Here is a 15315-nt window from a genome sequence, read left to right as displayed (position 1 = left end):
GAGTTTGGCCTAGAAGACCAACGAGCAGGCAATGAAGAATAATCCCAATAATAAATCGAAAGACGATAAAGAATATTCCGAAAGATAACGTGGGGCAATTTATTGGTAAACACGGATGACAAAGGATTTAGAACAAAGTGAAAGAAAATGATTGAGTTTTATTATTTCATTTTAGTAACATATTCGAAATGAACTGATATAACATCCTCCAGTACGATCACCACTTCGGTTGTGGTTTATACAAGCAGTTCGTAGGGTGCTTCAGCAGATAGAGTCGGTCGTCCTTAACCTTGTACGGTTGCGTGTACTCTTTGCATACGGCCGCATTCGTCGTAACTTCGGCCGGCGGATACCGTTTACCGGTGTGCAGATCCTGCACTTGCCGGTACTCGGTGCTCTGCTGGAGCATGAAGCTGGTCGTCGTTGTTTGCGAGGTAGTCCAGGAAGGTGGCTGAAATTAGGTATCACCGTTGGACTTCGTTATTGAGGGACATTCATTCGCATGTGAGGCACTCCATGTGCCACTTTCATAAGCTAAACAAAAACAGGACATACATGTGGACATAGTTACGTAGGCACGTTACACGTTACATACAGAGACCATGAAACAGCTCCCTACTTTGCTGCTCTACCTCCTCCACCGCGCCCGCCACGATAAGCCTTTTTCTTTTTACCCTGGCGCCCCTCACCACTCACCATATCCAGCTTATTGATCGACGGAGTCAGTAGGGGACAATGACCCGGTTTTTCGAACGGCGAATCCGGTCCTCCCATGTGCCGATTAATGGAAGACAGCGAGTGGGTACTGCTGTTACTTCTTAGGAACGGTCCGGGGGTTCCGAGTGCACTGTTTCTCTCCGATGTGATCGTCAGAGTTGAGGCGGACGACGGGGACCGTGATGCCACGGGTCCCGCAGTGGGAGTGGACTTCCCGGACGAGCTATTTTCACTCGAGTTGGTGCTTTTTCCACTCGTTGACGAAGACGTGGTGGAACTGGAGGTACTGGAGGACGACGATCCCGAACGCTTAGTATTACTCGAAACTTTTCCCTTGTCTACGAACTTAAACGGCGGTGGACGCGGTTTGGGCTTCCCGGCAGCCGGGTTCGCCGTGGTGCTAGCCGTTCCTTCCTTCTCCGAAACCTTTCGCTCCTTACCCAAAGGATCCACCTTGCGAATCTTGTAGCTGAAGTATACCTTCCCATTATGCAGGTACTTCTGGACCTGCCGATGCGTCAGTGTGATACATTGCTCCTCCTCGAGCAGCTCGGTTAAGTTTTCCGAATCCGAGTAGCAGCGCTCCACAAACTTTACACTCTCCACCACACCGGCATTCAAAGGTTCTGCTGCAGCTTCGACCCCTTTCGCGTCGGACGGCTTCTGAACGGTTTCCGGGCCCGGCAGGGAGCGCAGGTGGAGCTCGAAAAAGTACTGGTCGGACTCCTCGTGACGTCCGAAGTAAACCATCAGGAAAGAGAGTGTCTTTTTGGCCGCATCGGAGAAAAAATGAAATAAAAAGTGCTTGCTAAACGCATCCACCACCTTCAGACCGCCGAGCGAAACGTTTTCCTTGAAGACCATCGACGAGGACTCACAGAAACGAAACACCGGACCCAGCTCCTTGTGGTATTCCACCAGATGATGTTCGATTTGGTGTTGCAACCCAATCCAGTCGCATCTGCGGAAGAAAAACATCAGTTTGAAACACACTCGAAACAGACAGAATACCGGGGGATACGTACTTCAATACATTTAATGTGGAGGCGACACACCGATATGGACGGAATTTACATTCCTGCACGTGCGCATCCATCTCGGACGCCGTGAACTTCCATGTGCAACCGTTTTCCTCGTACCGACAGATCGTTTTATGGCTCTGCACCAGCAGCTCTATCGGATTTCGTTGTTTTCTTATGATTAGCTTTGCGCCACACTGTAATGAAATGGAATGATTGGCGAAGAATGATTACGTTAAAGATAAGACGGTCGATAAAATATAGAGTGATTGTCAGATTCGCATCGATTGCACACGCCCAAAAATTTATGATGCTCCACATCAATCGATAATCTACTCATTGCACGGTTATCGACAAACATCTAGTATTCTAAACACACAAATAGATTGTCTAACTCGGCCTACTGCTTATCAAACATGCTTATCGTCGAACTGGAAGGCGTGTATGAAAGCAAATCGAATTGAGTCAGTTGCGCTGTCTTCCCGTTGTTAGAGCTCAGGAATGGCAAACACACCATTGGGTTGTAGAATCAATTGCTTTACTCCAGTAGCACTTTTGTCGTAACCGTCCCTCTATGACGAATAGTTTATATTGCGTTACCCAGGTTTTCACACAAATCACTTACCGGACAAAGAATCTTCTTCGATTTCTCCGCACAACCGACGCACATGATGTGCTCCTTGGCGGCGCACTCAAAAATCTCCCCATCCGGAAACTTGCCACACAGCTTGCACTTTAACCGTTCGATATCCATTTCGCCGTGAAGTTGAAAAACGAATTGTTTCTGCACCGTATCGAATACGCTTTTCACTGGACCACCAGCGCTTAGATGTTCGAAGCTCGACGTTTATCTGCCGTTTGACGAATCGCACACGCGAGTGTCGTTGGTTACGGTTGCCACGGAAATTGCTTACGATTTGATTCGTCACCGCATGCTTCGATCACCACATCACTTTAGTCGTAACTGAACTTTGTTTACCAGCGTTTATCACTTTGTCTGGACCTTTTTCCAAACCCAAGGCATATTCTTCCGCACCCTTTTTGCTTACTTGGATGGCAAACCTTATCGACTTTTAAGCGTCCCTGTCTATGGTAATGAAACGGAAACCGATGACGAATGCTCTATTCGCCACCTACGGCTTTGGGGGGGCCTTAACGAACCCTATCTGAAAATGCGATAGCAAATTTGAGAGTTATCGTCGGCTGAACTCTGTCTGTATCGATAAGATAGTTTTGATTTTAATTTTCTAAGATACAAGGGCATCTAACGAGAACGCATCATTTGTACCATCGGTATGGTTACTACACTTACAACACGTGCTGTATTTTAAAAAGTGCTACAAGTGCTAAACGATTGCCAATCACACAACTGACAGAAACACTGTTAGTGGAGAAGATATTCTTATGCACAGATCCAAAACACCTCAATCACTATTTGACTACTGTTTCTATTGCACTATTCCTGCAGAGAGACACATTTTAAAAGGCACATTCAATCGCACGATCGAGGCCGGGTTGACGAATCGAAAACCCATCGAGTCGGCGCTGAGTCCGTTCCACGGCCAAGTTCAAAGCAAACTGCGCTCAACTGCCACTGCCAAACTTTAGCAAAAACGGGGTGAAGCGGAAATCTACACCAAGGCACCCTTCTTATCGCGGGGTTCATGCGACGATATCTTTTTATTTTACGCCAAAGACTGGCGCTGTTCGTATGGGTCCCACCCTCGTCGCCCCTGCCCCCCTGGAACTGAGTTATCCTCTACCCGAAAGGCAGAGAAACGACCCGAACATCGCTCAACGACGGTGGCAGTGATTTTATTGGCAGCTTGGCAGCTCGTAGTCCACCGGATTCCGGTTGGTACATCAAAAAAAGGGTAGCAGCAGCATGTTTATAGCCACTCCGGTAGATGTTAGCGATAAGAAGTCACTTTTTCACAAACTCTACCTCATGCGTCTCCTTCTCTTTACGCATGTTGTGGCTGCCAGCAAGTAGCGTTTACTCTTTGCTAGCCATACCGTTTGGACAATATGGGGGTGTATAATTTAATAAACTCTGCTTGCAAGAGCCCATCGTAAAAAATCATCCGAATGATTATAACGCACAGTAGAAAGATGCTGTAGCAAGTCACAAGTAAGTATGGTAACGAAGTGTACAGCAAAATTGAAACACACTCGTCTGTTAGTCAGCAACCACCAAACCAAATAAACATCAAAGTGGCACCACTTGCACTTTCCTCCGAACAGCAATCGTTTGATTCAAACTCCATCCAATTCGTTTATTTTGAAAACATCGCTTAAGGTTCCGACGAGTATAGGGTGTTTATCAACTGTATGCGCACAATTTGCATGCTGCGCACAAAATTTTGTAGCGGATGCTGGCCAACAGTCAAACTTATTTTTAACTTATCCCTTTGTCCCGTTTGCCTTTCTTCCTGCGATGCATAAAACAGAGAAGACAGATTAGAGAAAAATACACCCATTTTACCACTTGATTGGATTACATTCAAATTATTCAACTTACTAGTGTTCCCAAATCCAAATTATTCCAGAAACAAAGTATTCTAGCGACTCCATAACCAGCTATCAATCGCATTTAACTTGAACTACCATGATCGGAGTGTTAGAAGTAGTCAAAAACATCAATTGTTTCGCCGACGTCTCGTCAATGTACACTCTTTCCCCCCACGCATTGATTGATTACGGGTGATCGATCAGTAGATTATCATACCCTGCCAAAGAAACAAACCCGCTAATTGCTTTGTAACCTGCAGTTGACAATTGAATTATCAATTTACACCATTCAGTAGCACGTCTACAGTTCCGGTGGGCGTTGAAAGTAAAGCGATTACGGTGATCAACCCTTGGGCGATAATTTGACTCGATTCGAACACTTTCACGTTTGGCGAAATTATATTAAACCACCACCATATGAATCAATTTACGACGTTCCTACGATATGCGTCCGGTTGCAACGGATGCACTTGTAACACTGCCGACCCATACAGCAGCGACAATCTGCTGGAACGATCGATGATGTCAGCGCATACATGGAGTGAGGATCTCCAACCATAAGGCATCGGAAGTGAGCAGAAACCCACACAGTAAACAATTTCTGATTGCCAAGCATAAACATTGTTGCACTCTGATACGACTAATCATTAGTTATTTTCGATTCGTTTCCATTACTCAACTGTTTGCCCTCCCTGGTCAATCTGAAATATACAGACATGCTTTTGTCTTAACTATATTTTAGTTGGAAAAACAATCTAAAAATTGTAATCGTAGATTCTATGTCTGTGACTTCGTGTTTCATTTTAACACAATGTTAACGTCTTACAAATACGGCACGAACTGTAAAACTAGAGAAAAAAAACAATGTTAACGCCTAATCCAATTCAGGTCAAGTGCTTCCAACATCGGGTGGCGAAGCACTTTATATTGTTTATGTACATACACGTTATGTATCCTAACATTGTGATAAATCATTCATACGAATTCATAGAAACGCAAACAATAAAATCGAAATTTGAACACATATTGAGTGTTTTCAAGTGGTGAAAAATATGGGTAAATCTTAGCGATCGGTCATCGAAACAGAAACATTGAAGAATGACGACTAGAAATAAAATAAGATACGAAAAAACTGTTTTATTTTAATATTACCATTCGGGGGGGGGGGGGCAGGGGAAGAAAATAATGCAATTACTCTTACGTGTCCTTGTACATTTAATAAACAGCGAATTTTTCATTTCCAATCATCATTCTACAGCTCGAGGGGAGAGGATAAACGTACTTCTTGCTCGTTAGGTCTGTTTTCCTTTTTCTCCTTTTACCTAAAACCTCCCGTCCACAGCTTGATTGTGCCAAAGCCGTCCACTGAGGGGAATTCTGCAGCTTCTTGCGCAAAGTTGCATTCCTCTCAGAGATGATGCTACTACACTGCTCATTATCTACCACAAGTTTATACTACGACGAAAAAGGTGAAACGACTCGGGGAGTTTCTTCCTCAATATACTGCTCTTTCCCCATCATCCATCCCCATTTTTTCTACCCTGAACATTGACTCTATTCCGGGACAAACGTGACATCCCCGTGGATCAAAAGAAGTTTAAAAGCTGGTGTGAAAAAACAAGTTAAAAAGCTTTGCTTTTATCCATTCGAGCGATTATCACTCTAAATCCGCTGTTTCGTTACGCTCGCACACCCGCACGCTATATTTCGGTCACCTCTCCTGGCTGTGCTCGGAACCTCCACGAGACGCGTACAAATATTAATAAAATAAATACTAAGTGTTACACGGAGGTCCAAAACATTCAAAACACACTAGAGGAAAAATGGGGCAATTCGATTACCGATTCCCAAACCACGTATGACGAGATGCGCGATGGGATTAACTGATCACGCATTTTCAAAACGCAGCCACAACACACACACACACATTCTCTCCACATAACCAGCGATTCTACGGCTCCTGATTCTTGAGAGAAAGAAAGAATACAGTATCCTCATTCGGTGTCGATAAATACTGTTTCTCCTTGTAAGATTGTTATTTTCATCCTTTCTAAATGGACAGAGACAAGCATATAGGCTAGACAAACAGAAGTGCACAGGTTAATGAAGTGTGTGGCGCGTGGCGTTTTGCGATCGATCGATAATAGCACGTGGCAAATGTCCAAACGAACTACTACTCCCACTTAAGAAAACCTAGATTGAATCACTTGACGCGTAAGATATTCCCTTTTCTTCTTCCTGCTCTTATATTTTGCTGCTATAGATTATCGGTTCTGTTTTTTTTTTCTTCCTTTTTTATGTTTCTTTGCTTTTATTTTCTGTACTGTTTGTTGTTTGAAATTCAATTTGCAAGCTACGGGGTTTAAAAGAAGCTTGCCTTAGGGTAGCACATAGCGCACGTAAGGAACCTCCACATCCTCACCGGCCTCATCATTGCAGCAGATCTCAAACACGAGGGCGCGCACGTGCGGTTCGATGCTCTTCTTTGACACCTTCCGGACGACCTCGGACATGGGCAGATTCAGTCTCTCCTGCTGTTTCTGCTTGGTCATGAAGAATGCGTACAACATGCAGACCCCTTGCGACAGCATCGTGATCTTCAGCTTGTGCTCGCGATCGAAGTAATCGAGGAACTCCTGCAGCGTCAGCTCACCCTTCACCTCGAACCGATCCCACAGGGTCCACTCCTTGTCGTAGTACGTCGACTTCTTCGCCAGGCTCGGCTCGGAGAAGGTAACGAACGGCAGGGCCAGATTAAGGAACGCGTTCTTGAAACGTTCTGGTGCGGTAAAGCTGCGGGACGACAACCAATCCGTTAGAGGATGGGACGCTAATTTCAACGAAATTTAAAACACTTACCCTTGGGCCAGCTTATACAGCTCCAGAGAGACGCAGCCAGCGACAAGCGACGTCGTGGTAGCGATGGCCGGCATGATCTTGCCCGCGATCAGCTTCGACTTGTGGCGATCGGCCGGTGGGATTTTGTAGTTGGCTGCGCGCAGATTCGAAGCGGCCACAATGAAGTCCATGTGCAGGTTGTTATCATCATCTTTCTCAAACTCGAGCGGGGTGATGGTGAAATCGAGCTTTCCTAACGAGGCCAGCTCGTTTTGCAGCCGGCTAATGCGGTCGGGATCGAGCTCTTCTCCTCCTACACCGCCTCCATTCTCCTCCGCCTGCATGCCAGCATCAGTGACGGCAATTTTGACGCCGGAGCGTGGCGTAAACTTGGGCACCTACGAAAAGATTAACGATGCGATTAGATAACACTCCCAATTGTATGTTACATTTGCCAATAAGATGAGCAGCTCATTCCATTATTTGACTGTTGTAATATTGAAAGAACAAGCATCAACCGCTTGCAAGCAGGTCCAAAAGGGAACCGATCCTGTACGAATTATGAATAATTTTCCAACCTTACCTCAACAGCCTCCACTATCTTTCGGATAGCGTCCCGATTGCGTTGCTGCGGAATGCCGTACACTTCCGCCTTCAGGTTGGCGGCCGCATGAACGTAGTCCAAATGCAGCGAGTTTTCCGGATCGAAAGTGATCGCCTCCGGCAGACGCTTCGGTCCCGACCAGAACGGCTGCCCGGTGGAGCTAGTCTGATCGGGAGGGAAATTGAAGAGCAGTTGGCTGATCTGGTTCGAATACTGCTCCTGGAAGTACAGTCGGGCCCATTTGACGCAGTCTTCAATGTTTTTCGGCCTTTCGTCGATCAGTGCTTTCTGTAAACCAAGAATCAACAATAAAATATTAACGAACTGAGTCTAACTAATCGTTTGATTTCTCCCTTCTTTCACTATAGCTTACCTTCACCGACTCGAGAGCTTCGAGTGGCTGAACGCCGGGCAGCTTAAGAGTACGCTCGATGAATGTTGGATCCGTTATGTACTGGGCCGCGTTCTCTGCAGCCTGTTTGAAGATGCCTTCGAACGTGTCCCGTGCCCATTGGAGCGTGTGCTCGATGGCGTTCGGGAAGTTCTTCAGCGTGCAGATCGGGATGGACTTTTCTGGAGGATCCTGAGATGAGCTATACGATTCCGTCAAGAACGGTACAACTACCTAAATGGGCGATAATTTATAAAATAGAAAATATATTTAGAATCTGTTTGACCACATATTTGATTTCTTATAAAAAGAAATGCTTGATGAAAGGGCAAGATTATAAATTGATTAATTATTCTCTACCTGTCTTAATCGTAGAAAACTGAAATTTAAAACGTTCAGCATCTCATGGAAAACAGGAACATTTGAAAACACTTGTGTTCATATGGACACCGAGAAGAATTCAACCGAAACCAATTTTATCTAACTCTGTTGGTAAATTGAAAATGTATTATCAACTTATGTATGTACACTTCCTTGAAAGCGATGATCGCCAGAAGGGTCGCAAGCACAAGCCGATAAACTATGCTCTTCCTGTCTTAATCGTAGACAACTGAAATTTTACATGTTCAGCATCTCATGGAAAACAGGAACATTTGAAAAAACTCGTGTTCATACGGAAACCAAGAAGAATCTAACCAAAACCAATTTTATCTAACTCTGTTGGTATATTGAAAATGTATTATCAACTTATGTATGTCCCCTTCCTTAAAAGCGGTGATCGCTAGAAGGGTCGCAAGCACAAGCCGATGAAGTATGCTCTTCCTGTCTTAATCGTAGACAACTGAAATGTAAAACGTTCAGCATCTCATGGAAAACAGGAACATTTGAAAACACTCGTGTTCATATGGACACCGAGAAGAATTCAACCGAAACCAATTTTATCTAACTCTGTCGGTAAATTGAAAATGTATTATCAACTTCTGTGTGTACACTTCCTTAAAAGCGATGATCGCTAGAAGGGTCGCAAGCACAAGCCGATAAAGTATGCTCTTCCTGTCTTAATCGTAGAAAACTGAAATTTTACGCGTTCAGCATCTCATGGAAAACAGGAGTGAATTTATTCATAATTGCTTTTTATTTTTAGATGGTAACGACATCTGATCTGAGGTGGGAGTGGGACTTCTTGGCCCCTCTTCTTCGAGGAGATTTCCGTGAACTATTAACCGACGGTATATTATTTAAAACCGGTGGTCAGCCGTTTGTTATACTGGGGAGTGCCAGAAAAAATTTTACATAAATTTAACCACAACCAAAATAGAGGTCTAACGGTAAATTGAAAATGTATTATCAACTTATGTATGTCCCCTTCCTTAAAAGCGGGGATCGCTAGAAGGGTCGCAAGCACAAATCGATAAAGTATGCTCTTCCTGTCTTAATCGTAGACAACTGAAATATAAAACGTTCAGCATCTCATGGAAAACAGGAACATTTGAAAACACTTGTGTTCATATGGACACCGAGAAGAATTCAACCGAAACCAATTTTATCTAACTCTATTGGTAAATTGAAAATTTATTATCAACTTATGTATGTACACTTCCTTGAAAGCGATGATCGCCAGAAGGGTCGCAAGCACAAGCCGATAAACTATGCTCTTCCTGTCTTAATCGTAGACAACTGAAATTTAAAACGTCCAGCATCTCATGGAAAACAGGAACATAAACAAACTGATTCTGGTTTTAGCTAAACAAAACAAAAGTAATCTTCGAACATGCTGACGTAGGCATCTGAATTTTTATCCATTCAGTATCCCCAGGAAAACAGAAAACGCTTATTCCCTACTCTTATTACTACGTTCTTTGTCTTACCAAACCAAATTATTGATAACTATCTTACCTGAACATTTCCAAGTGTTCCGAGCGTACCCGATTCTAGCAAGGGCTTACGATAGTAGACGCAACGCCGATCCATATAGATGCGTGCATCAATATTATCGAGTGCGTTAGCCACGCCGTCCAGTCGGTTGAAAAATGTGTCATCGTAAAAGCGCTCCGTTTCCGGACCGACGCGATTCTCGTGGGCCGTCACCTTTATGTCACCGTTCATGCGTTTCACAGCCTGGGCAGCAACCCGCGATTTCGGCTGCTGAACGTCGTGCGGCCGGAAAAGGAACTGTCGGTTTAAATTGCTCTTCTCGATTAAATCCATATCGGTGACAATGATCTCGCCGTCGTCCTTCGATGCAACACCGATCATGGCGAAGTTCTTCAGCAGCTCGCAGCCAATCGCGCCGGCACCGACGATGAAGTACTTCAGCTTGCCCAGCACCTCCTGGAACTTGCGCCCGAACACGGCAATCTGGCCATCGTACCTCGAACCGGTCGGGGCGCATTCCTCCTCGGTGAGATCGGTCTCTGGCAAACACTCGATTGCGTCCAAGCACAAGTACTGATAGATCGGCGTGAACTTGCCCGTGCAGGCCTTCATTACTTCCTGCGCCGTGATGCCACCGATGGTGCCATTCATCGGACAGAGATCACCCGAGCAAACTTTTGCGAACTTGGTCAGCAACGACTCGTTGAGCTCCTCGAGGGACAGCTCTTTCGCGCGCTCGCGACACATCTCCACGAAGTCCGTCGCATCCGCGTTGTTCCAGGGTCGTGGCAGGCGACCGTTCTTCTCCTGGTAGCGACCGAGGGCCGTAAATGCAACCTGCGTATTTGCCGGGTGGTCCCACTTGGCGAAGTCAGTCATAATGAATTCGGGCGCCTTCTCCGCCTCCGCCAGCGGCTTGAACGTCATCTGCTTGGGCATCTTCACCTGCGACGCAATGCCTCCGCGCACGTACGGGCTCAGCTTGGTCGTGTCGCCGATGCTGAACGTGTACGGGCCAAGCACTTTGATCTTCATCGGCGTACAACCGTTCAGTTCGGTCATACCCTCAACCTTAAAGTGAAATAGAGAGAAATAAGATTAATTATACATAAACCGTGCAATAAAATGTGAATAAATAACAAAATAATATCAATTCCCCAGGCATGATTCGAAAAATTTTAAAATGGAAAGTAACTGCCAAACGAACCGTGCGCTACTATGTTTTGTATATTTGGGTAAATCCCAGGTCAAAAAGGTTATGACGATCATCAGTAGGCGCTTACTTCATCACATCGATTTTCACTAATTGAGTTTACTGTACTGTTTGTTTCAGCCATGAAACATGACATCATGGCATACTTCTTCGTTCGAAAAGCAAGCGGGATTGCCTTCGAAGCTTTGTTTGAAACAAACGTCCTGCAGTCGCCCCGAGGGAAATCGAAAATATCGATTACCACCGTGTGCCGGTGGCAACCGAGGGCAACTTCTTTAGCGGTTACCATGGCTAATACGCATACACATTGATGTACAACCGATATGCATTAACTCTATCACCCTGCCCTTCGTTCCGATCAGTCTTCCGGTCGTATATTGATCAAATCATGACCGAATGAGTGTTATCTAACAATTTAATACAATTTGATCAAAAATACTGAAACATACTTAAAAATCTGTCATGGCATATGAAAATCATGTCTTGGATTCAAACTGAGGAAGGAAAACAAGCTCTCTCTGCTAATGTACCTTGGGTATTAAATGTTGGTGCACTTTCCACCCTCCCTTCCCTGCACCTCTAGCAGCAGAGAGACAACTAACAAAAAAAAAGATGAACCGATCGTCGGACAAAGAAATCCGCAGCACGACGTAACGTTAACGCAACAACGACGCATTACCATTGTTGTTCGTATATCTTCTTTCATCGAGCTGCATTTTCACGTAAGTGTGATGATTGAGCCAACAACATCACGATGATGATGATGATGATGGGGCGAAGAGCTGCAGCTAACCGCTCAAATAAAGAAAAACTGGTAGTACCATCAGCGAAAATAAACATGCCATCATTCGCTTTAGTTCCGTAGCATGAAAACACCGAAATGAAGTGAATGTGTTTGATATTCGAAGTGATGTTTTTTAAGCTCAGAGCCACTAACTCCCTATGTACTCCAGCGCTTCTGACGGTTCTAGAACATTCATTGAACAAGAAAACATGAAAATAATGACTCATGTCATCCTTTAATCGATATTGGGCTCATTTTAATCATAACAATTTTGCAACCATGCACAGCCCACGTAAACACATCTGCGATGATAATTCATGATGTGGATTTCCATTCGCACTTGAGAAACAACGGAGACAAGATTTCGAAATCATTTTCCTTGCGGAGTAAAATTTTACAGTAGCTCACAATCGCGCATACACACTCACACACACACAAAGGTACACGGTGAATGATTTCTTCGCATTGCGTGCTGCTGTGTGCAGGAAATTTCTTCTCGGCAACATAGCATGTTCTTCCACACGGTTCCTACCTTTCGCTTTTAGCGAAATTTGTATGTGACACAACACACCACACTCGACCCACCCAACATTGCGTTCGCTTACCTCAGTAAAAGTAACATAATCGCCATCTTCAAAGCCATGGCGAGTTTCGTCCACGCACGTCACGATGCTTTCGACGTCGTTGGTAATGCTGGCAACCATGGCCGTGCCCGGAGTGGCCCCATTTTGATCGTACACGGTAAAATCGACACCAAAGTCGCAGAAAACCTGTGCGAATAGGCCGCGCGTGTCGGCGGTGATGAGCGCGATGTTGTGACGTCGGGTAATCTCTGCGATCCGGTGCTGCTCGGTAGGCGAGGCCAGCGTCAGCACCACGACACGGAACTTTTGCAGAAACTCCTCCGTCAGCTCGCCCGTGTAGGCCACGGTCGGGACGTAGTGGTTCAGGTCGGACAGCTGGCGGCAGCTCGCCTCCGCCCGGTTGCGCCCGTTGGCCACATCGTCGGCGGACAGGTAGAACTGCGACGAGAGGTCGCCGACCGTGCAAACCGCCGTGTCATGCAGGGTGACAGATTTCACTCCACCGAGAATCACATTCTTTGCCACTTCCACGCCGAGCCCGCCCAGGCCGGAGATCAGCACGTCCGAGCGGGCCATACGGCGCATCGCATCGTGCCCCAGGACGTACAGCTGGCGCGAGTACAGGCCCTCGTCGATTTCCTGCCCACCGACGGAGTTATTCTCGCACGGAACGGGAGCCGAGCCATTGTTATTGGACGTCGCCATTACTACTACTGCGGCGGCTGCGGCCGACGATGGTGCGAAGCCCTCACTAGGCGATGACGAATGCGGCGGCTGCTGCAGCGGCTGTTCCGTGTGCTGCGGCGGCTGCTGCTGCTGCTCGGGCGGCTGTGTCAGCGACGGCGTCGGTGATGGCAGCTTCCGCTTTTTGGCGGCTGGGGGATCGACGAAACTGTCACGCAATTCAGCACTAGACATTAAGCCAAACCGGTGCGTCCGTGACGAAGACGGAGACGGGGATGATTTCTTTCCTTTCCTTCGGCCCAACCGCTGGTGGCTACTTTCAGCGTCCGATACGTTTTCGTTTTCCTACACGTGATTTCTACAATGCCAGGCCCTCGGCACCAACCAGGGGCTGTTGGAACACTCTAATTTAGCACTTTACCACACGCTACACAACCATGAAGACTGCTTGATCGTAGAGGGCGACTCGACTAAGCTAAAGTTGCTGTGAAGTAGATTGGAAACGTAAAACACTTTCAACTCGACATGGAGGAACCGATTTCAATGCGAAGGCGAAAAGCGCAACCACACACACGAGACCGAACAAGGAATTTTTCTGTTTGCTGCTTTCGAGTGTCAATCGTTCTTCTAACATAAGGCCACTAACTTTGCCATGTCGCCGCGGACTGCAACGACGACTGCACAAAATTACGCGCACTCACACATTCGCACTCCTCGGAATAAATTCGTTCTTCGCTGCTTCGGGCAAAATGCAACTCAATTGCAAATTCCACAGTCGCTGCTGCCCCAATTCAACCAAACTTTGATTCGTTCGACACTGCGTTCAAGCTGGAATCGTTTCGAAATGCGATCCCGTGTCTTTCACGTTCTTTACATACCTAAACAATCGAATCTTAATGAAAACGTCGTGCTTACAAGCTTTTAACGCAGAACAACTTTGTTCGCCTAGCAATGAAATCAAAATGCCTGTCGCCGGTAGCATATGTGCACGTTTATGCGTCACGCTTCATTACTCTACTTCTGCTAATGTTGATTAAACTTTGTAAAAAAATAACTTTGTGGTAAAACATTAAAAACACAATATAGACTTATTTGTTTGTTCGAAGAGCATACACGAACTATTATTCTAATACACCGGAACCGTAGTAACTTTTGTAGAGACTTGTTCGATGATGAAACACACGCCGATTTACTTTTAGGCAGCACCGGCATTCATTCGCAGATGCTTCTACATTTGATCTGCGTTTAATTGCCGTATTTTTCTTACTCATCCACTGCATGCCTTTCGATTGACGTAGTTTTCGATCTACACCGCGTCACGCTACTCCGGTAATATCTTTCGTACCATCCAGAACGATCATTGTGGCTTGTGTGGGATGCGGGAGATACATGAATACCAACACTTACCATTGCGCTGCTTGGCTTGCAATCAAATATCGATCTGGATCGTGCACCGACTGCAGGTCTTTCGGTTGGAAAGCAATTAATAGTTACACCGGAATAACTAAATGTAAGCCGTAGTTGGAATTGTAAAAATTGCAAGTTCTCGCTGCTGAACCACAAATTGTGACCTGTGTTACCCACGACTAATGCCAAACGAAATGACTAGTGTTGGCAGTATCGGGATTTGAGGGACTTGAAGATTCAATCCCTAGACGGATTCCAAAGATTCGAATCCCATCTGACGGATTCTAAAGATATAATTCTATTGCGATTCGAGATCAACAGAACTCGCGTGTGAAGTTCACTTCGGAAATGTGTGTCATGCTATTGTTACAGAAAAAGCGAGTTATCAGTTGTGATTTGATGGGGATTCAGATTAGAATAAACGATGGATTGGGATTCGGATTTGGGGATTCGATGTACCCACCACTAGAACGAAGCAGCAGCGCGCCAACATGTTTCAGAAACCTTGGTCACAACTTGAAATAATGGTTAACTTAAAAATTTGGAACTCCTTTCTTTGCAAGTCGATTTTATTGGTTCTATCGTTTTATTCCAGCATGTAGAGCGTAATTGTTTACATTTTGTCGCTTATTCTATATTGCACTCTTTTCGGCCATACCTTAAAATCCCTGCTCAAAAGTACTGTATC

At 45.5% G+C, this 15315-nt stretch overlaps 2 protein-coding genes across 2 annotated transcripts; both read right to left on the bottom strand.

Moving 5' to 3' along the window:
* Positions 1-217: 217 nt before the first annotated feature.
* LOC131288630 (uncharacterized) lies at positions 218-2490 on the bottom strand. Its single transcript, XM_058317781.1, has 4 exons — positions 2362-2490; positions 1743-1933; positions 697-1678; positions 218-451 (listed from the first exon to the last, which is right to left on the bottom strand). The coding sequence occupies exons 1-4, from the start codon at positions 2488-2490 to the stop codon at positions 218-220; spliced, it is 1536 nt and encodes a 511-aa protein (XP_058173764.1).
* A 3487-nt stretch (positions 2491-5977) lies between these two features.
* Positions 5978-14796, bottom strand: LOC131289746 (ubiquitin-like modifier-activating enzyme 1). The gene is made up of 7 exons (XM_058319054.1): positions 14628-14796; positions 12558-13704; positions 9977-11026; positions 8063-8314; positions 7669-7977; positions 7107-7483; positions 5978-7040 (listed from the first exon to the last, which is right to left on the bottom strand). The coding sequence occupies exons 2-7, from the start codon at positions 13452-13454 to the stop codon at positions 6626-6628; spliced, it is 3300 nt and encodes a 1099-aa protein (XP_058175037.1). The 5' UTR covers positions 13455-13704; positions 14628-14796; the 3' UTR covers positions 5978-6625.
* Between the last annotated feature and the right edge of the window lie 519 nt (positions 14797-15315).

This window comes from Anopheles ziemanni, chromosome 3, assembly GCF_943734765.1.
Source record: "Anopheles ziemanni chromosome 3, idAnoZiCoDA_A2_x.2, whole genome shotgun sequence".
Lineage (NCBI taxonomy): Eukaryota > Metazoa > Arthropoda > Insecta > Diptera > Culicidae > Anopheles > Anopheles ziemanni.
The sequence above is the reverse complement of the archived record's forward strand: the minus strand, read 5'-3'. Positions and strand labels throughout refer to the sequence as shown.